Here is a 21889-nt window from a genome sequence, read left to right on the forward strand (position 1 = left end):
AGCTTAGCCACCTGGGTGGGCTCCTCGCTTGGCCCAGGGGTGATGTCACATCCCAGGCTGAGCTTAGATCCTCAACCAAACAGCCACCTGTGCCTGAAAAGTCTTTACAGGAGGCCCCAAATTTTAGCAGGGAATGTTTGTTACCACCTGAAATGCAGGCTTTCCTCAAGCTGCTGGTGTAAATAAACTGTAAAGATAGTTAACTCCTGTCATAACACTACAAGGGACTCTCCAGCAAACTTAATAGATGAAAACAATAGAATAGGTGTGAAAAAGGAATGAAATCAGCACATTTTATCCATTCCAAGAAGCAATCCCCAACACCCCCCCAACCCAATTTTCCCTCTGGTGAGTGGCTTCTTGTTACTGATGATTGATAGGGTGACTCACTGTCATTGTATTCCTTAAAAGTCCATGACAACAGCAATGTCCAGTATCAGAGGACCCAAATGTAATTTAAAATACAGGCACAGCAGCCTGCAAGTTGAACTTTCGTCCAGAAATGACAACCAACAAATGGTATCTACTAATATTCCTCTGAAATGGCTTTGGGTACAGGGAGGGGAGCCAAGCCAACCAGACAGGGTGAGTTTACTCAGAACCAGAGGACAGAATATTGACAGTAATCCAGCTTGTTACCACTGCTAACCAACTGTCAAGAATTCAGAAATATCACTGTAGAATTCACTTAACCTTCTTCAGAAATTGGCCCTAACCGACCACCAGATTCCCAGAGTCCTGCCTATATCCAAGGTGTGCTATAATGTAAATCATAAACTCTCATATTAGAAAAGCAATTTTTTGTGGGGGGACAGGGTCTTACTCGGTCACCCAGGCTGGAGTGCAGTGGCACCATCACCACTTACTGCAGCCACGAACTCCCAGACTCAGGTGATCCTCCTGCCTCAGCCTCTCAAATAGCTAGGACTACAGGCATGCACCACCATGTCTGGCTAATTTTTGTATTGTTTTAGAGTTGGACTTTCATCATGTTGCCCAGGCTGGTCTTGAACTCCTGGGCTCAAGCAATCCTCCTTGGCCTCCCAAAGTGCTGGGATGACAGGCATAAGCCACTATGCCCAGCCAAGTTCTTTTTGCTGAGAGACTTTCTCATCTTTTTTAAAAAAAAATCTAACATCTCTGCCCACCTCTGTACAAACCTCTTTGTTTGCTTGTTTCAAGGAGGTTGCCTTGTATATATGGGATCAGTACTGTGAACTGAAATGGTGCTGAGACACTTGGGTTCTTATCTGCTTACTGAGTCAGAGACCCAGCAACTCCTCATCAGTTCTTGGTGAGAAGTTAGCTCCTACGGTTGTAGGCTTGCCCTTGACACAAGGGTTGTAGTTTATAGAGAGTCCTCAGATGGTTTTAAGACCCTCAGTGCAGGGGCCCAGCCCTGATAAGTCCTTTTCTAATATCTACCCAGATGCTGTTCAGCATATACAGTACTGTGTGCTTAGCAGAGAATACCAAGACATGAGGTAGAATCTCTGCCCCCAAAGACGTTGCAGTCTGGTTGTGAAGATGTAACAAAAACACAGGTAGAACTATAGCAGACAATGTAAAATACAGCCCGGTGCTATTTTTATTTGTTTTGTGAATCTTTCAAATTTACACCTTCAATAGAATGAGAGATACTCATTCTATTGAAGCACTGAACTCCCAGGAATTACAATACAATATGGTGGGTGCCAGGAAAGAGGCACCAGGAGAAAGCACCAAGAGTGACTGCCTGAGGAAGGTTTCCCTAGAAGCAGTGGTGTCTGACTTTGATCTTAAATAGTAATAAGGGCACTTTGAGTCTGTGGAGTAAGAAAAATCATGATGTGTTTTGGGATCAACAAGAAGTTTGCTCTGGCTGGAGTGTAAGAGTGTCTGTGGTTTTGCGGTTAGGGTTGGGGAAGGGCAGGAAGATGAAATTAAAGAGTTATGAATGGCCATCGAGACCATCCTAGTTAACACGGTGAAACCCCGTCTCTACTAAAAAATACAAAAAATTAGCCAGGTGTGGTGGCAGGCGCCTGTAGTCCCAGCTACTCGGGAGGCTGAGACAGGAGAACGGCGTGAACCCAGAAGGCAGAGCTTGCAGTGAGCGGAGATCTCACCACTGCACTCCAGCCTGGGTGACAGAACGAGACTCCATCTCAAAAAAAAAAAAAAAAAGAGTTATGAATGGCCAAGAATACTGTGATGAAGAGACCAGGCTCTACTGTATGTCAATGGAGAGCCATTGAAAGTTTTTGAGCAGTGATGTGGTCAGGTGTACCTTCTAGAAAGATCACTCTGCCCATAGCATAAAGGGTAGATTGGAGTAAAGGAGAGCTTGAAAGCAATGAAGCTCCTCAGAGGTCCAGTGTGGGTCAATATCCACTTGGAATCATCCATTTAGGAGTTAGTGAAGACCTGAAAATGGAGAAGAGGACATTGAATGGATATTCCTTGAGAGTTCCATTCAGCAAACATTTATTGAGTGCCTCTCCGACGCCAGTCACTGTGCCAGGCATAGACTGAGATATGACCTAACCCTGCCCTGGAGGGGCTCACAGTCTAGAGACAAGCAAGGGACGATCACCTGGTGGTGTGTGATTGGCACAGCAGAGGTGTGGGCAACCCTTGGGGACAGGGAGTGGAGGCGGCTAACTGGGGAGGAGGCACAGTATGAGTATGGAGGCCAGAGAAGTCAGCAAAGGCATCACAAGGGCAGGGAGTCTAACCTGGGTGCTGAGGGATGAGGAAGACTAACCATGCAGACAGAGAACTGGAGGTGAGAGAGGCATTCCACCAGGGGAGCATGTGCATGTTTGAACACACAGGATACATAAAGGAACAGATGGGGGCTGTGATGAGGTTGGCCAGACTAGAGCCCAAGATGTGTATGAGGGAGTGGCAGGACATGAGGCTGCGATAAAGGCATGGGGTAGGTCACGCGGGGCTTTGTCTGCCATCCCAAGAAGGTGGGACCTAAGTCAAGTTTTCTTTTTTCTTTTTTTTTTTTTTTTTTGAGACGGAGTCTCGCTCTGTCGCCCAGCCTGGAGTGCAGTGGCCGGATCTCAGCTCACTGCAAGCTCCGCCTCCCAGGTTCACGCCATTCTCCTGCCTCAGCCTCCCAAGCAGCTGGGACCACAGGCGCCCACCATCTCACCCGGCTAGTTTTTTGCATTTTTTTTTTTAGTAGAGATGGGGTTTCACCGTGTTAGCCAGGATGGTCTCGATCTCCTGACCTCGTGATCCGCCCGTCTCGGCCTCCCAAAGTGCTGGGATTACAGGCTTGAGCCACCGCGCTCGGCCAAGTCAAGGTTTTCAAACCCTGTTTAAATGGCAGAATGCTTTGGTCAACACTTTTTAGCCAGCACCCCAATTACAAAACAGATAAAAATGATACAGCTTTAAACTAAATGTGAGACTGGTACTTCCTCTGTCTTGGTCTTCCTCATCCCTCTAGGCCACCCCTGAAGCAATGCAGAACACAGTTTGAGAACTACGTGCAGCAAGTGAAGCAAGTGACAGTGATGCAGGTAGGGGGATGTGGCACTGAGAGGTCTCGAAGGGCAATGCCGTGGTTCCCAAGCTTCCAGCTTTATTTCGAAAGTGACAGATACGGAAGTGCTTGGTACCTAAGAGTTACTCAGCTTGCATATCTGAGTGTATGTGTATGTGTGTGCTGCATTTGATGGGTACTGCCCTGGGAAGGGCAGGGGTTAGCAGTCAAGAATATTGAGTTTTATTTTGGACAAAATGGATTAAAGGTATTTTCAGAATACCCACATGCAGAGATGTAGTAGGCACTTGAAAATGTAGGTGTGAGCCCTGGGCAGTGGTGAAAGCTATAGTTACAGACTTAGAAGTTATTGGTGTATAGGTGATAGCTGAAGCCATGGACATCAGTACAATTGCCTAGAATTAGATGGAACATGATGAAAAAGTAGGCAGAGCCCTGAGGACCACTAACAATTAAAAGACAGTGGCTCAAGCCTGTAATCCCAGCACTTTGGGAGGCCGAGACGGGTGGATCACGAGGTCAGGAGATCGAGACCATCCTGGCTAATACGGTGAAACCCCGTCTCTACTAAAAAATACAAAAAAACTAGCCGGGCGAGGTGGCGGGCGCCTGTAGTCCCAGCTACTCGGGAGGCTGAGGCAGGAGAATGGCGTGAACCCGGGAGGCGGAGCTTGCAGTGAGCTGAGATCCGGCCACTGCACTCCAGCCTGGGCGGCAGAGCAATACTCCGTCTCAAAAAACAAAACAACAAAAAAAAAAACACAGGTCAGAGAGGAGAAGCTACAAAAGGAGACTGAGAGAGATGCCAGGAGAGGAAGCAAGTGAAGGCAGAATTTCAGAAACCAGGTAAAGAAATAGAAAATAGGCTGGACACAGTGGCTCACATCTGTAAGCCCAACACTTTGGGGGACCAAGGTGGGAGGATCACTTGAGACCAAGAGTTCAAGAGCAGCCTTGGGCAGCATAACAAGACCTTGTCTTTATAAATGACAGCGAAGAAATAGAAACTAAGCATATGCTTAAACATGGAATTGGTATTATTATTGGTTGCCTGGAAATGAAAAAGGAATAAACTAAATGTGAGAACAGCGCTTCCTCTGCCTTGGTCTCCCTCCCCTAATGCATTCTGTTGGCATAGCATATTCCTTTTATAATAAATCTGCAGCATACCGATTTTTTTCCCAGAAGTACAATCCCTTTAATATATAAGTATAGATTAGTCTAGCAAAATAACAACAACTGAGCTCACAAGGTAAACAGTATCACTGTTGTTTAGTGGAACTTCTCCCTCTTCTCTCCAGGAATAAATGAATTGTCTGAAATTTCTGCTCATCAGTCAAAGTGTTACATTCAATTGAGTATTCATTCTGAGTTTAAAATAATTCTGCAATGGAATGCTTAGAAAGTTGTGCTTTGGCAAATTGAAAATAATTTTTCTAAAGTGATGGGCTAATTTGAAATCCATATTCCTTTTCTTGTTTTGATTTGTGCAGCTGAAATTGTAAAGCATATTCCTCTGATTGTACTGTTCCACCTGTGACGTGTTCTCTCCCCTGGGGATACTGGGGTCTTCTAAAACCATTCATTATGGGGAGGGGGAGATGCTGGCACTCAGTACGGCTCAGTGAATGAATGGATGATGGGCTATTTTCCATCCTAACTATTAATCCACATCTTAAAGGTGTCTGTATTCAATGAACTGAAAAAGAAAACAAACTCCTGAGTAGTTAAGAGATTAAAACTACTGCCCAGTCTTTCTCTTTCTCATGGGTACAGTGTTGTGCACAGAATGCTGCTCTCTAAAACCCCATCATAGCAGCTGACTCTGTAAAAGTTTCTTGGGAAAATCTTTTCAAATGAATAAGCAATAGAACATGGCGTTTGAATTCCCAAAATCTCAAATTTTTTAGATTACTCAACTTCTGGATTTAGTTTATTGTCTCATCAAATATTGACTGAGTGCTTACTATGTGCTAGGCACTGAGAAAATGTAGTGAATAAAACATTAGAAGATCCTGTGGTCATGGAGTATGCATTCCAGCCAGAGAAGACAGGGCAATAGCAAACAAGGATACAATGTGTGTCCCTGGTGATAAGTGCTAAGAACAAAAATAAAGCCCAGCGAGGGACTGGAGAGTGATGGGACAGGGACTGCATTCTGGACAGGGTGGTTAGGGAAGGACAGGTAAACTGAGAGCTGAAGGAGGAAAGGGATGTTTAGGCAGAGAGTGCTGTCACATGCTTAGCTGCTGTCCCTTACAGCTCACCCCAACCAAGGCATGTGGAGATGCATTGCTTTGTCAATGCAAGGATCAGCCCAACCTAGAACCCTGTAGCCTTGTGAACATGATGATATGCAGCTTAGACAATAGCTGTTAAAAACCGACTCTTCGGGTGTTACTGTGAGACCATTTTTTGCAGGTGACTTTTAAATAAAACAGCTTCCATTATTCAAAAATCCAGAATGGCAACCAGCTCTTTGAAATGACTAAAATGACCTACCAGCATTCCCTGTTGTTGTTGTTTTTTTTTCTAATGGAGACTTCTGCTGTCCTGCTGAGACCGTGTATTATATCTAGTTTCACATAAAAATGAATTTTTGCTGCTAAGTTTGAAAACTGCCTGAAAATAGCAATTAATATTGAAAAAGCTGACAGAACCTTAAGTGTAGTGGCATGATTGGTGCTGCTATAATTATGTGCCTGCGTGTGTACAGGCCGATGTAAACACAGTATAAAAACACACTTGATGCCCAGGACAGTGTAGCCACATATTTTCTTACAGGTAAGTGAGGGCGAAGGGGAGAGGGAGAGAGGATTGATAGAATTTTTAGAGCACTGTTAGGTGGTGTAGAGCTTTCTAATCTTACATCAGTGTAATCTTTCTGATTATTTTCACATCCTGCATTTGATCCTCACAATTTGTTGGGGGGAAAATGGCAGAGCAGGCTTTGTTCTTCCCATTTGATGGATGAGAAAACTCAGTGGCTCGGCGAGGATGGGTTAAGGTTCTTATCTACAAAATGGAGAGATTGGGCTACATTATCTCCAAGGTTCCCTCTAACTCAAAAGTTCTGTGATGATTTTCGGATTGTCCTGAGGTGACACAGCTGTTTAATGGTGGAGACTCCCCTTAAGTCCAAAGTCCTTTCTGCCACGGTTCCTCCTTATATTCTTCAAACCCTTCACTGCATGTTAAGTCATCTGTAAAATGCAATGTCTACTGTACAGGGTTGTTGAGAAGATCGTTGAGGGGATTAAAGGGAGGACTTGTGAAGCACCTAGCACAGTGGTAGCTATCATTATCATTGTCGTCACTGTTACTAATAAGGAGACATGTAGTGTAGTAGAGAGAGTATTGGTGCTGGGGCTTCTGATCATTCACTGACAGAGTTGATAATACCTACAATACAGGGTGTTTTAAAGACTAAAGGAGGGTTGGGCGTGGTGGCCCACACCTGTAATCCCAGCACTTTGGGAGGCCGAGGTGGGCAGACCACCGGAGGTCAGGAGTTCGACACCAGCCTGGCCAACATGGCGAAACCCCATCTCTACTAAAAATACAAAAAAAAAAAAAAAATTAGCCAGGCATGGTGGACTGTGCCTGTAATTCCAGCTACTCGGGAGGCTGAGGCAAGAGAATCATTTGAACCCGGGAGGCAGAGGTTCCAGTGAGCCAAGATTGCGTCACTGCACTCCAGCCTGGGTGGCAGAGTGGGACTCTGTCTCCAAAAAAAAAAAAAAAAAAAAAAAAACTCTAAAGGAGATGATGTTTATATGAATGCCTAGCCCAGTGTCTGACTACACTATACCTACAACATAGGGTGGCTTACAGACTAAAGGAGAGAATATTTATGTGAATGCCCAGTGTCTGACTACCAGGTGCTCAAGAAATGGCTGGCTGGTATGAATGATAAACCACCCTTCATAAGAAACTCAGATATAGTTTCATGATTCCCTCAAAACCTAAAAAGGCATTTCACAGAGGTGAAGTGTAACCTTGAGAGTAACAGAAGCATATAGCCATCTTTATTTACAAAAAAAGAAAAAGAAAGAAGATTCTGAAGTTTGGCCATCCTGTACACATCTGAGAGGGGGGAAAAATCCACGTGCGTCCAATAGTTAGCAAATGGTCATTGTGAAGTTTCGTATCAGATGGTCTTCTGAAATCCAGTACATACTTTATTCAGGTCCTCCCATTCTCCCCACTGCAACAATCACATAAGATTGTGTGGATTATTTAGAAAAGCCTGTTTACCCTCATTATACCACTTTCTTTGAAAAGCAATCTTGTGAATACTATGAGGAACTGCTTTGCTATAGTGATGACATTATGAAGGATTCAATAAAGTTGGAAACCAAGATCCTGGAGCCTCTCTCTGACAGCGTGGTCACAGAAAAGGCTAGGGGCAGGACTGAAATGTGAAAACTCTCCAGGAGAAATTGTGGTTACTTGTCTCTATGAAGGATTTCTTGGTACTGAATTTTCAGGGCACAATAAACTAGCAGATGTAAGCATCTGTTGTCACATGCCCTGGGACTGTGTTGGGGAAGTGTTGGCATGTGCTAAGGAGTCACAAGGTGAGTGGCATTGCCCTGGACCAGTTATTCTAAAATCTAGTCAATGGCTTAACCCATGGGACCTGAGACAATGCATATTGTTCAGAACACCAGCTTTCAACCACATTTTGTTTTTTATAAGCATTATTTGAAAAAGAAAACACAGCAACTGGCCATTTGGATGTGAAATCTATTTTTTTTTCTTATTTGATATATATCTCTCCTGGAAATTTTTCTCATTGTGAATGCCCATCCTGCGTAGATATCTCAAGAACAATCGAGTTTTTCTACTTGAGGGCAGTACATTAAATGCTTTGACCAATGTCTGTTATGTTTGGTTACCTTCCAGTTTTAAAATGTGTGAATTTCTTTTTTACTGTTCTAGGGGAAAGCAATGGTATTTGCTCCACGCCGAGGGAATACTTTAAACCAGTTTTGCAATCTAGCTGAAAAAGCTGGTTTCTCTATCCAAAGACATGAAAATTATGATGAACACATTTCAAACTTCCACTCCAAGGTTAGTTTTCTGCTTGTGTTAGATAACACTTTAATCCGCATTGCATTTTGAAGAGATCATGGTCTTTTTGGCAGGTAACCTAAATATTTGATTAAAGTACTCCTTAGGTGTGTTGCTTCTGAACAGCTATTTGTATCTGATTATTTTGTGTGGTAAAGCCATCTTTTATCTTTGCATGTCTAGAAGGATTTTACAGAAACCGTTCCTGTTTACTTCTTTCTCTGAAACAAACTAATCTTTTCATTCATAATAGACTAATTCGTAGGATGCAAGGGGAGGTGGCATAGAATGAATGATAAACATGCATTTATATTTTAATGAAAAACCTTCAGCTTTTAAGTAGGTTAAATGCTTAGCCGCACTGAAATAAATAGAAGGTAAATGTCTAATTGTATCATGTTGGACTGTAAATCTTTATCTCTGTTTGCTTTATAGCTGGGTCAGTTGGCAGTTTGAGACTGTTAAATCTCATACAGAATTTCACAGTTGTGGGGTTATATGTCAGATCGAGGCACTACAAGATTTAGGTCAAAAGCACTTATCTGAGAGTGATTTCTAAGCCTGCTTACATAAAGCAATGTTATCAGCCTTTTTATTATTTATAGGTATAGAGCAATATAGGACACTGAGAGGCGAGTATTTCACTGAAAACTTTTCAGGATTCTCACGTTTGCTAATACATGTCACAGTGACTAGTATAACATGTATTATTTCAGTAATTTTGTGCCTTACGGATATCTCCCTTCACTGAGCTAGTCTGACCTTGGCAAGAGACTTTAACTTGTCATGATTTCACAAGTTGTAACTGCAGAAAAATAAAGGCCTGACCTTAATTTTCTCCTGGGACAATGTGAACAGCATCCTTTATTGCCCAGGACTATAATATAATGTAGAAGTGTGTTGGCTTTTGGAAAAATATATGCAAAATTAATCTGATCTTCCAAGCAAGAGAAAGAAATTCTCACTTTCTGGAAATGAACTTATTTATTTGAATCTTTAAGGTTCCATTTAGTCTCTGGGGAAAAATGGTGCTTTGTGAACTGAAAGAGTTAAATCACGTCCTCTCGCTGGTGGAGTCAGGCCCGTTGCTCACAATCAGAAAATAAAAACAGAATGGTATGTGATTCAGATCTTACCGGCCTAGAATGATGTTTTCCCCTTTTCAACCCCTCCCCCTAAAAAAAGCGGGGCTTTACCTGATAGGAAAAGGGTCCCTCCTGGCTCCCTGGACTCCTCCACCCAAAGGAATAATGTGGCTTTCTCTCCAGGGTCAGGCTGGAACTACAAGGATCAGCTGACAGCTGCTTCAATGTCGTGCCATTCACTTTCCCCCTAGAACAACAAATGCTTTTAGTTTCCCAGTGACAGCTCAGGAGAGCAAAGGCGTGGGTTTCTCCACCAGCAAAGATGTTCAGCATTGTGCCTGATACCCTGTCTCCTCCCTGAAAGATCTGAGAAGTATTGGGACATGCCAGGCACGCCCACCTCTCCTTTGTCTAGAACTTTAGAGTGTTAGCGTCTGGTGGCCAGCACACCTCCTCTTTTTATTTCCAACGTTGTACACTATCCTGCTAAGCGAAGCACATAAATCTGGTCATAATTGCTAAAAGTCAAATTCACAGTTTGCTGACATTGGTATATCGGACTAAGAAATAGTTCTCTTCATTGTTGGGAGTGGGGAGAGTGTAGAACCCTAGGAGAATACTCTGCAGAGTTGGCACATCCTGGATAAAAGGTATAAACGGGCGCCCATGATATATATATTTTTAATAATGAGAGCTGTTTCAGCTGGTGTGGTATTCTGCTTCTAGCAAAAGAATGCCTCTGGTCCCTCCTGTGCCTGTTCAACAGCACGGATACTGTGTGCCGACCGGGCTGGCACGTGCAGTTGTGCTCCTTTGCAGGAGAAGGAGCTCGCCCAGAGGCCGGAGCAGTGAGCCGCGGGCCACGCTGGAGGGAGCGGGCAGCGTCGCTGCTCCTCGCCCAGCCCCATGCCCTGCAGCAGGGCGGGAAGGCGGAGGCCCAAGGCAGCACCCCTGCCCGCCCGCCCGGGGCTCCAGGACGCGGCCGCCGGGAGCCTCCACCCTGGCGGCTTTTGTTGGCCGCGTGCTAATAGCCAGGGCTTAAAAGTTTTCCATCTTGAGCGGCAATCAGCTTTCTTCCTCTCCATCTCTGGCCAAAGCCCCCTCGTCCCTGGGACGCGCTGCTCCCCAATGGAGGAGCAGCGTTTTCCTTCAGGCTGCGTGTTATCCTCTTAGCCCTACTGTGTTGGAATAGAGCGTAACCAGCTGGAGGACTGTAAGACGCCTGATAATGCCGCTCTTTTCCGCTGTCCCGTCTTAATCTTGTTACACAAATGGTCGTGAAGAGATTCATGAATTTTAATTTTGCCCTCTGCATTAGTGCCTCGCGTCACTCATACACAGCTGCCTTCGAAGCTGAGTTTTTCACTCCTCCTCTTACAACAGGGGAAAAAATTAGTTACTTGGCAGTAGTGCAAGGTAAAAAAAAAAAAAAAAAAAAAAAAAATCTACAGATTTAGGCAACCACCCATGAAGCTGATTAACAGTCAGTGATCAGGAGGAACAGCTTTGCCTCTTAAACTTTTCACCTCTCATTGTTAACTGTGAAATTTTATTTCCGTTAAAAAGCAAGCCTGTAATCAAAACGGTGCCATTCTGCACTTTTCTGCCAGTGCTTTTGTTAAACTGTGCCCACACCATGCAGCCAGTTTGCTCGGGAACCAGGCAGCCAAAGGTGTAGTATGTTTTTAAAATATTGCTTTTCAGTCCATCCATGCAAGGGGAGAAAAATAAAACACTTCCCTCTCCTCCCCAGCCTTTGGGTCTCCTCAAGGCTGAGAATGAAATTCATTGCCCTCATAGTGTGGTTCAAAACCTTTCGGATAGTTAGATAGCAAATCGTTTTGTAAGGCAGAGATATGACTTCGAGATTACAACTGGCTTGACACTAATTGGTAAAAATATTCTCATTCATGCAAATGTTCTTCGAAATATAATTTCACATGCCATGGGTTTTTTTTTTTAAACTTTCGCAAAACCACCCTGAAGTGTTTATTTTTCTGTATTTTTGTACATTGCTCTGAAAATAGGCTTGGGCTGGGCTGTGAAGTCAGTACATTGTGTTAAAAACACGGCCATATTGCACTTCTCCTTATCTATTCAAAATGCCACATTAACAAGTGGCTGGTGCTTATAATCTGTGTGGTGTGCTGTTGATAATTGTGGATACTGTAAAGGGTAAACAGTCTGAACTCCACTCCTGCTGCTGCTGTTCACGCCGTAGTAAGGCTGAGCGTGTTACATCCAATTATGAAGTAAAGCATAATGCTACTAATAGCAGCTATATAATTTAGTTTAGTCCTCAAAGACCCTGTTTTAACCTATGAAATTGAAAAATTGTTTTATTCATGATTTGCTTTTTGTTCATTTTCTTTCAAGGTGCCTTTTGATATTTGTTAAAATTGTAATTATTAATTGGGCAAGGAAGTACAGCCTGTGTAAATGGAATTATTCTTAAAGCTCATAACATTCCCCTATCGAAGCAAGTATTGGCTAAGTGCTTTGTGTGTGTTCAAGTACCCTCACATAACAGACTTGCTTGATTCAGAAATGATCCAGGGCTGGGTTATAGTGTTGCCTTTGAGGGTTGTCAGCTCTTCCCCATTGTGGAAAGGTCTCACAGGCAAGATGGGGCTGGCCCCTGGCCCCTTTCAGCAACGAAGCCTCTGCTTTGGCCTCCAGAGGTCAGCATAGAATCCAAGTTAAAAGTGATTTCTAACCCATATTTACAGAAGAATTATTTATCCCACATATTACCTCAGGGACTTTATAAAGAGCTCATTTGAGTCTCTGTATATTAGTGCATTGTGAGTGAGTAGGTCAGCTGACTGCCACTGAGTAATCAACTTTCCCTTATCCCCAATCCCTGAGGAAAGAATTGAGCTAGCTTGGCCCTCTCTTCCCTCTATAAAATACTTCAGTGAGCTCCCTCTATCACTAGGGCAACTGGCAACAAAGGTATTTACAGTTGGTAAGTCCCGGTCAGTGGGTATGGATGGGGAAGTTGGTGAAGCCATTTTCTCGGCATTTTCTAAAATTAGACTAAATCGTAAGGTTGGAGGACCTGTGTTTAGGCTTAACACTCTCACTACTTTGGTAGCAGCTAAAATCCACAAGGATCTTTCTAAATAGACAACAAATCATCTGTACACAGAACAAACTCCATCTAAGAAAACAGAATGAAGTCACCTCAGTGACTGTACCACCGTCAGTTCTTGGAAAAGTGGATTAGAAAGTAAAGGCTGAATTAGCTTTACATTCCCCAGTGGAAAAGGGGAAGTGGGCTCATGACTCCTGTCCTTAATAGTGACAGTCTGTCCATGTCACGGTTTGGGAATATGATTCAGAAGGAACATGCACTTCGAAAAGATTCAAGTTAACATGCCCCAGAGGGACCACCCTGGGAGAGTGTGATGTTGAGGCCATTCATTTTGCTTTAGGGTGGGTGTTTGACTAATTTAAACAATAAAGGAATTGGCTCCATGTATAATTAAAAGAAATATTTTTTATTTTTTTTATTTTTATTTTTATTTTTTTTTGAGGCGGAGTCTTGCTCTGTCACCCGGACTGGAGTGCAGTGGCTGGATCTCAGCTGACTGCAAGCTCCGCCTCCCGGGTTTACGCCATTCTCCTGCCTCAGCCTCCCGAGTAGCTGAGACTACAGGCGCCCGCCACCTCGCCCGGCTAGTTTTTGTATTTTTAGTAGAGACGGGGTTTCACCGTGTTAGCCAGGATGGTCTCGATCTCCTGACCTCGTGATCCGCCCGTCTCAGCCTCCCAAAGTGCTGGGATTACAGGCTTGAGCCACCGTGCCTGGCTATATTTTTTTATTATTATAATCTAAAAAGGAGTTAACAATTGGCTCATGAATTCCAACTTCAAAAATATTAATTTTGTCTTTATAAATCGCAAATTATTAGTTGCTAGGATAAATGTAAATATAACTCTAAAACTATTCCAGCTGAATGAAGAAAAAGTGTACTTTAGACGTGAGAAACCTGACTGGATTTTAAAATCTTATCACAGCAAGATCCTCAGAACTTCCCTGCACAGTATCGACAGGAATGTCACTAGTCTAATTGTTGGAATATGTTCTCCGCAGAGAAAAGAATTTTTGAGTGACTTATTATTAATGTTAAAACCCCTAAGAAGCACCTGGAGAGCCTTTGCAGTGTCTTGGGCCCCACAAGCCTTTGCCTGTGCCCAGATGTTGCCACAGACTCCAGGCAGTGATCTGAAATGCCCACCTGCCTGAATAGTGTGGCATTGGTCAGAGGCAGAGGGAACAGACAGCAGAAACTTCTATGTCAAATGACCAATCAGGTGACGATGAATGAGCCCCAGCTCTGCCTTCCGTCAAGTGCCTCACAGTTTATAGAGGTCAAAATGCAGCTGGGGTATTTATGAAAAAAACGCCCTACCCACCCCCAACAAAAATAATCCCCATATAAATGTATAGAATTGTGATACTAGTGCCACTGCAAACTACTTTGAGTTGCTTTTCTGTGATTTATTTTTCCAGAACTATATATTTTGGTGTAAAAGTCATGATACTCAACATTGATAATGACTGGTAAAGATCCCTAATTGGAGTCCCCTTACCTTTTTTTTTTCTATTATTGTTTTCAGTTGAAAAAGGAAAACCCGGACATATATGAAGAAAACCTTCATTACCCGCTTCTGCTTATTTTAACCAAACACGGATAGAAGATTAAGCTTCTCAAAGACGAAGAAAAATATCAAGTGCACAGGGAATATTTTTACAAAAACAGAAATCTGTAATGAGTATAATCGCCTGCCTGCCCCCTTTGCAGCGTTTCACGTGTGGGCTATGGACTCCACCTGTCCTTACCCACGTTATTCCCCAGCTGCCCTCTCCAGCTCCCTCCCTGCCTCTTTTTATACTCTGCTTGTTGCTCTTCCTGCCCTAAACCTTTGTTTGTCTTTAAATATGTGTAAGCTGCCTATCTGTGACTTGAATTTGACTGGTGAACGACCTAAATATTTTTCCCTCTAATTGAGAGAGAATTTCTTTTGATGATACCCATCCCTCCTTAAATATATATATATATATATTTTTTTTTTTTTGGTCTTTGTTCTGTTTTGTTGGTGGTAGTTTTTAATCAGTAAACCCAGCAAATATCATGATTCTTTCCTGGTTAAAAAAATAAACATATCGTTTTATCTCCCTCCAATTAATTGTATTAAATCTGCCATCCCGTTCTCTATCCCTCTCTCTCCTTCTTTTTTTCCTTTTAAACAGTATTTTTTTTCCCTATAGATGTATAAGAAATGACTACATCAGCCCAAAGCCTCATAAACTGACCGTTTGTCCTCTGGACACAATAGCGTGGCCAGCCCTCTGCTCCTCCTCCCCAATTATGTGTGATTAGTCTCAGTGTGCTGTGTCAAGGAGGGGGAGTGTGCTGAGTGCTTATTATCTGTTTAGGTACAAGAAGAGCACATTTAGGCTCTGACTATGAATGAAAAGTGAGCCTTTATCAGGGCTTAAATCTAACTGCTGCTGTTCTCCAGGCCTCTTTCAAAATAGGTCCTTCCCAGAGAAATTTTGAATAAATGGTTGATAAACTAGATTGCAACCAGGGGGAGTTTTTTAAAAACTCAATCACACAATTATCTTATTTAAAGTAAGTATATATTGTTATATGCTGTGTTTCAAGTGTATGGTAAACATTTAATAGGTGCTACCTAGGATTAAGAGAGAATGACTTTTCTGCAGGGAACCCAAGCTTATCCTTGCCTAGTGCATCCATGAGATGCTGTAATGCCTTTTGTGGAAATTCAGATGTTTATCTGTAAGGAATCATCTGTGCCCAGTTTAGCAGTAATGTCATTAGTAGGTTAGCTATATATCCTCATATCTTTAGAAGAGGCAAAAACATGTATTCAGTGTGATACAATTAAAGTGATAGGTGAGAGACTGGGGGTCCATCCTTTTGCATGTTAAACAAACTTAGCTGTCATAAAAGCAGCAACTCTCAAATGTCTTCTCTGCTCACTTCTATCATCAAACAAATTTTTCACCATCAGTTTGCATGTCCTTGTATTCACCACTTTTTCTGCTCCATTAGAGCACCTAGATGGATCTCAGAAGGCACAGGTCAAGTCGCAGTTAGATCATACATTTCTTTCTCACAAAAACTTGAATTGCAATGCCAAGTGATGGGCTAACATCACAATAACAGCAATTTATTCCTCTTTGGATAAAACAGCAGTCTATTCTCAGTGCTAGATAAAGACCAGGGCAATGCAAACCAGCCATTTAGCTGAGTAGTTCAGCTAGTGGCAGCTCTCCTTTGGCGACTGTATAGGTTGCACACTGGCTTCATATTTTCTTGTTTAAAAATTAGAATTTGGCATGTTTTAAAAGGCAACACAAGCCATTCCATTTATACTGGTGAAAATACAGCAAAAATATTTCCTCTGTAAAACCTGCAACTAAATCTGCCAGACAAAGAAAACGCATCCCTGTGGTAGCACCTAAGATGGTCTATTCTTTTTTCTTTTTAAATATGGAACAGCAGGATTATGAGAATATTTTCTTTTTCTCTCAAGAAAATACATGAATTGGCAAGAATTCAATTTGCATTTGTGTGTTGTGGGTGGAGAAATCCAGTGTTTATGTCTCTGGGAGATACTATGATTTAAAAAGTAAACTAGGAATGCGTTTTTTTTAAATATCTGAGAACAGTGTTTCAGAATTGAACTGTTGCTACCAAGAGATATCTAGTAAGGAAGTTCACTTATTATGTAATTGAAACCTAGAGAATCTCCTATACGATGTAAAGGGTTTCACAGATCTGCTCTTCATGGGATCCTCACCTGGAAATATCTCTAGACCAGGTTCTTTGAAAGTTTGTAAGAAATGTTCTATATTATTGAATAATTTTACAGTTTTTATTTTCCCAAAGTTTAATGGAATACCAATATTGAAAAGTGAAATAGACCAGCTTTAAAAGTTTATCCATTTACATTTCTTTTGAACTTTATATTTCTCTGTGTCAATTGCAATTGAAATGGCCCATTCCATAATTGCCTATGTAATTATGCATGTGTTTGTTTCAGAAAGGAAGCCTGTCTGCTTAGGAAATCCTAAGAATAATGATATTTCTCTTCTTTGTGTACCTTTATCTTCTGATAAAACTCATGATTTTCCTTTGTCATACTAAGTAGATTTGGTTGGATGAACGAATGTTTCTAATATTGCCGATGGTCAGTTCTAATGCTGTGAGATGAATAGCTACATACAAGTTGGTTATAAGAAATATATTTTACTTTATAGCAAGACATATGCTGTGAATTGGGATAAAAGTGCTAGAAAAGACTCCCTAAGAGGTTGATGCTATTTTGTATAAATTGTGTATTTTGTTGGCTTTTTGACTGAGCATGAAAATGTAAGTTCCATTAGGGAAGGGTAATTTAGGTGCTCAGTATTCAGCAGAAAACTTGTCAGGGCCATAAAAGCTTTTCTGGCTAGTTCCTCGGGTGTTTTCAGAGAAGAGCTGCCCGCCCCTTGCTGATTTTCCCTTTGGCTTCAGTATGGGCTGAATTTACCACTGCATACCTGTTGAATCAAATTGGGGGATCCAGCAGTTAACTGAGTGAATGGAAGGATTAGTTGCCCTCCGGAGCCCTATTTCAACAGCCAGGTGTCTGTCCTAAACTAGTTAACTGCTTTTGACAGCTGAAGAACCTGGTTTTAATACCAGAGGCAGGAGGTGGTGGTGTTTTTTTCCATCTCTCCACTACCAAAGTGGGACATACCTTCTCATGAGGGTTAGGTGGTTTTTGTTTTTTAATAGGAACCCAGCTTCCATGGATTTTTGTCTTTGTGCTTAGTCAGCATTTGACTTGTTTCCAATCTATGCCAGACAGTTCATTCGCATTGTCTGGCAAGAACCTTTCATCGGACTCTGGGGGTGGGGCAGAATGCCCACATAGGGGAGAGAGTCAAAGTATATGTACAAACATATACACACACACACACACACTCACAGGAAACATTAAGCTATTTAGATCCGAGATGTGGGCTCCAGCCCCCAGATTCCAGGTACATCCCCATCCCAGATCAAAATCCCCTGAGTTCAGGCTGTATGAAACATAATTATGTTGAGTGTATGCCATAGAGAAAAAATGGATTTGAAAGTCAGGCTGATTTTAGGCAGGGTAAATATGTTTTCCTGAGTGGACTATTTCCAAATTAGGAAGGAGCCTGTTAGTGTTTATCACACCATTAAGCCTGAAATGCCACTTTTAATTCTCAGATTTCATTTTACCCAGAGAGCTTACCTTCCAGGCTGTGGCTAAATGCTTACAGTGTTCTCTGCCCTGAAAGTCTGTGCATTTGGAGTCTGTATTTTGCCTTTTTTGTCCCCCTGACTTTTCAATTAATACATTTTTTAATAGATAAAACAGATCATACCGTGACTTTTAAAATGTCAACAAGCTCGTAAACAGAAATGTAATAAAATGGCTAATAGGAGATTCAATAGTTAATAGAGGGCCTGAAGTGTGAGCAAATACAGTAGCTGTATATTGGAAACTGTGCAAGTGAAGATGGTTTTAGTATTGCAAACTGAGGAAGAAAATTGTTTTTAATTAGCACCTTCATAAGAACTGCTGATTAATACTGTTTTGTTTGGTGAAAAGCTTTCAGCTGAGTAATTTGTACAGCCATTACAACAGTTTTGTTAGAGCGGGACTCCTGTTGTTAAACACAAACAGCAGATGATAATGGTGGAAGATGAGTTTGTCATGTAACAATTTACCTTATTGAAAAAAGCTTTATATAAAACCCAATACAGTAGGTACCAGCAGAAATCACATATTTTAAATCCTTCCAAAATTGCAGTGTGCCATGCTTATGGTTTTTTTTTTTTCCTCAGGGCTAGAAGCAGATTTTATATCATTTATAAAATTATATACACAATGTAAAGGTGGTGTAGCGTGGACAGACCACTTTCTTAGCAGCAGTTTACATTGGAGCAGTAAAGTGGCCGTGTATTCAAACATTTGCTAACTACACAGAGAAGGCGGAAAAATGAAAGCCTAATTAAATAATGTTACTCAAATGTAAATTTGCATTGCGACTGGATACAGGGAAATAAGAACTGGTGTTTCTGCCTTAGGTAGGTTTAACATGTATAGGATCTTAAAAAAAAAAAATCTCTCTCAAGAGAAGTTTAAGTAACTTTTTTTTTTCTGGTGATGTTTTAACTGACCCAGAGGAAACTGCTCATTCAATGAGACCTGACCAGGGAATAAGAGGCTGATTTCAGTGAACTCCCATAAAATGGGTATTTTGCTAGCCAGAAGCATGGGAAATTTTGTGTGTGTGTGCTTAAAATCCAATGGTAAAGCATATTTGCATTAAAATATTATGCTAACCAAGGCTGGTAAGAACTGTAAATTATTAGAGTGGCGTAATAGAACATGAGATTTTTTTTTTTTTTTTTTTTTTTTTTTAGACAGGCCTTCGGGGTAATAACAAGGGTTGAGGCTCACGACAGTGCCAAATAAGCTTTAGACAGCATAATAGTCTGCAAAGAAAGCCACAGAGCACTAATGTGAAGGAAGAGCTGTCCACCACATGCAGCAAAAATCACCAAAGGTCATTTTATGGTAGCAATTGTGACATAAAATTGGTGGTCATGCTACATGTCTAATACTCAGCACAGCTTTATAAATGATGGGCCCCTAGCGATGGCTGTCATTAAGTGCTTTCATCATAATAAACTTTAAACTGTTGGCTTTATGAATCGCCAGCTAGCTTCAGCTGTTCGTTGGATGGAGCTTGCAGTGCCTTAAGTGTGACAAGACCTATTAGGAATTGCAACCATGTTTCAAGCGTACTTGGCTTCCCCACTCCTGGGGTGATTGCTGCCTATTAAACGGCGTCTGGGAAGATTTTCCTCCAGCAATCTCTGATCAAGAGCTTTTTTGGGCTTTGACCTGCATTTCCTTCAAGACTTTCTCTGAGGAGTTTTATAAGAGCAAAACTCCAGAGGATTTATAGCCACTTCTGATTAATACCTTTCCAGTTTTTCTAGCAACTCTCCCACTGCTGCATAGAGAAAAGCTTTCATTGTTCCTGAGGTGCTTATTTGTGACCTTTTTTCTGCTCCCTGATTCCCTCTAACGTGTTCTCTCAGTGAAATCCTCGGGGTGGAACCCAGACAGTTGGTGAAGTTGTTACAGCTGGAGAGACAGAGAAGGAAAGAGGCTGTTATATTTTTAAAGGATTACATGCAGAGCAGCCTGGCCCCGCCCATTTAAAATACTCATGTGACGTCACCTGCCGCCCGCTGTACCAAACGCATCCTTAATGAGCCCTCGGTGTAAATTGAGCCGACACATAAAGATTTCATGATTCAAATTACACTTTCATTAACCTTTAGCATGGGAAGTCTTTTAGTTTCTATAAATCTTACAGTGGCTTACCGTCTGTCCTACTGATGTGAATAATAGATGTTTGGAGAATCGCTCTTTAAAAACCCAGGGTTATTAAGGGCTAAATACATATTTCAGACTCACTTAGCAGGAACTTTAATTACTTCTTGTTGCTTATTCTGACTTGGAGGCCACCCCCCATCCTCCCACCCCGTTTTCTTCTGCTTGACTCAGATGTTTTGGAGATGGTAAAAGCTTTCAATGTCTAAGTCCCTGTCTTAATACTCTTATTTGTCTTTCTTTTAGGCTAAGTAGTGTCCTAAAGATAGTTCAGGGAATGTCTCAGGTGTGGACCATTACACAATTAAATTAGCAAACCTCAGAGGGCCTGGATTAGAACCCGGCAGGGAACACTTGGGGATTCGAGGGCAGAGCCAAGCTTTCTGAATGGCAGCGGCTCTCCCAGGAACAGCGAGGGTCGGCCCGCTTGGTAGTCTCAGTCACAGACTTGTCTTACCAGATAAAGTAGTGCAGGCTAAACTCTTTTTTTCCTGGGAGTGAACAGGAAATACATTAGTGAATGTGTCAAGCCGAAAGGAAAACAGGAGTTGGAGGGCTCGTGGCTTTTCACATACAAAGGCATCCGCCATCCCACCACGGGAGCCGGCCAAGGGTGGACAAGTGTATTTTGAGGCTGCTGCCCAGGTGCAAGGGGAGGGGGCGGGGCGGGCCGCAGAATGCCCCGGAACAAAGGCGCCTCCAGGGGCCTGTGCAGAGGTCACCTGCTGCCTCCAGGGCAGATTAAGGAGGACTGCAGAGGGCATTTGGAGGAAATGGTGCTGTGCTTCTTTGGGAAATCAATTCGTCCCACCCTTAATAGGGCATTTTGCTCTCCCTCTTTGGGGAGTCCCAGGCAAACGTGCTTCCAGGTCTCAAAATCAGTTATAACAGACCTACGTTTGAAGAGGTGGCACCTTTCCCTGCCCGCGCTCCTTCAATAGCCTGTGCGCCCTGAAAATATCTTTCTGCTCTCTGCAACATCTCACTTCCCTTTTCTCTCTTCTTTGGTCTCTCCCGCCCCTCTCTACCCAGGCCTCTTTCATAATTAGGCTGAAAGTGGAACTTTCCCCCACTCCCTTACTTTGAGATTTCTTTTTTCCCAGTGACCTGGGCTGCACTTTGCCCCCACTCCCTGCCTGCCAATCTCTTCAGGGTTAGGGCCTCTCTCTTTCCATTCTTGCCTCTCCCCCTCCTTGAGAGCTCCGGGAGGCCCAGCCTCCCTGAATCTGATCGGCTTCCAACACAGCAGCCCCCCTGTGGAGGAAGGAAGAGGCCTCCTCAGAATGAATGGCCGGTAAGGAGGTTTTTAATTTGTCTGGAGCTACAAGAAAAAGGCCTCAGAGCAGCGTTCCCTCCCTCACCTCTGCCGCCCACGCTGGGCCACTCTGCCTTCCCGGTGGGCACCGAGGCCGCACCATCCCAGGCAAGGTCCACGGTGAAAGCTGGGCGGTGGGATCTGAAAATGTTGGCTTGTTGTCTGGGCACACCTGTGCAATCTAGAATAAGGACTCGGCTTTGTATATGAAATTCTATTTTTTGATGGTTTGCAGCCTGCCAATGTGAGAAAGGTGGAAGTTGAACACGATGTGACTGTCAGACTAGGTCGGAAAGTGAGCTCAGGCCATCACTGTCTTGATCTGCAGTCTGCCTTCTGATGGCCGAGCTCTCCTTGAGCTTGAGGGAATGTCACCATGCTGTTCCCAACCCAGAAGGCAGTACATTTAAAAGCTTTGCCCACCTGACCTATGGTTCCACCTCC

General features: G+C 42.7%; 1 protein-coding gene across 3 annotated transcripts in view; it reads left to right on the forward strand.

Moving 5' to 3' along the window:
* The window catches only part of CAMKMT (calmodulin-lysine N-methyltransferase), a 416779-nt gene extending 401924 nt beyond the window's left edge, over positions 1-14855 (forward strand). For all 3 annotated transcript variants that reach the window (XM_023223811.2, XM_023223810.2, XM_023223812.2), the window contains 2 exons: positions 8447-8578; positions 14290-14855. In XM_023223811.2, coding sequence (XP_023079579.2) covers positions 8447-8578; positions 14290-14367 — 210 coding nt within the window. In that variant the 3' untranslated portion in view covers positions 14368-14855. The remainder of the gene's footprint in view (positions 1-8446; positions 8579-14289) is intronic.
* The last annotated feature ends 7034 nt before the right edge of the window (positions 14856-21889 follow it).

Source organism: Piliocolobus tephrosceles, chromosome 15, assembly GCF_002776525.5.
Source record: "Piliocolobus tephrosceles isolate RC106 chromosome 15, ASM277652v3, whole genome shotgun sequence".
NCBI classification, from domain to species: domain Eukaryota; kingdom Metazoa; phylum Chordata; class Mammalia; order Primates; family Cercopithecidae; genus Piliocolobus; species Piliocolobus tephrosceles.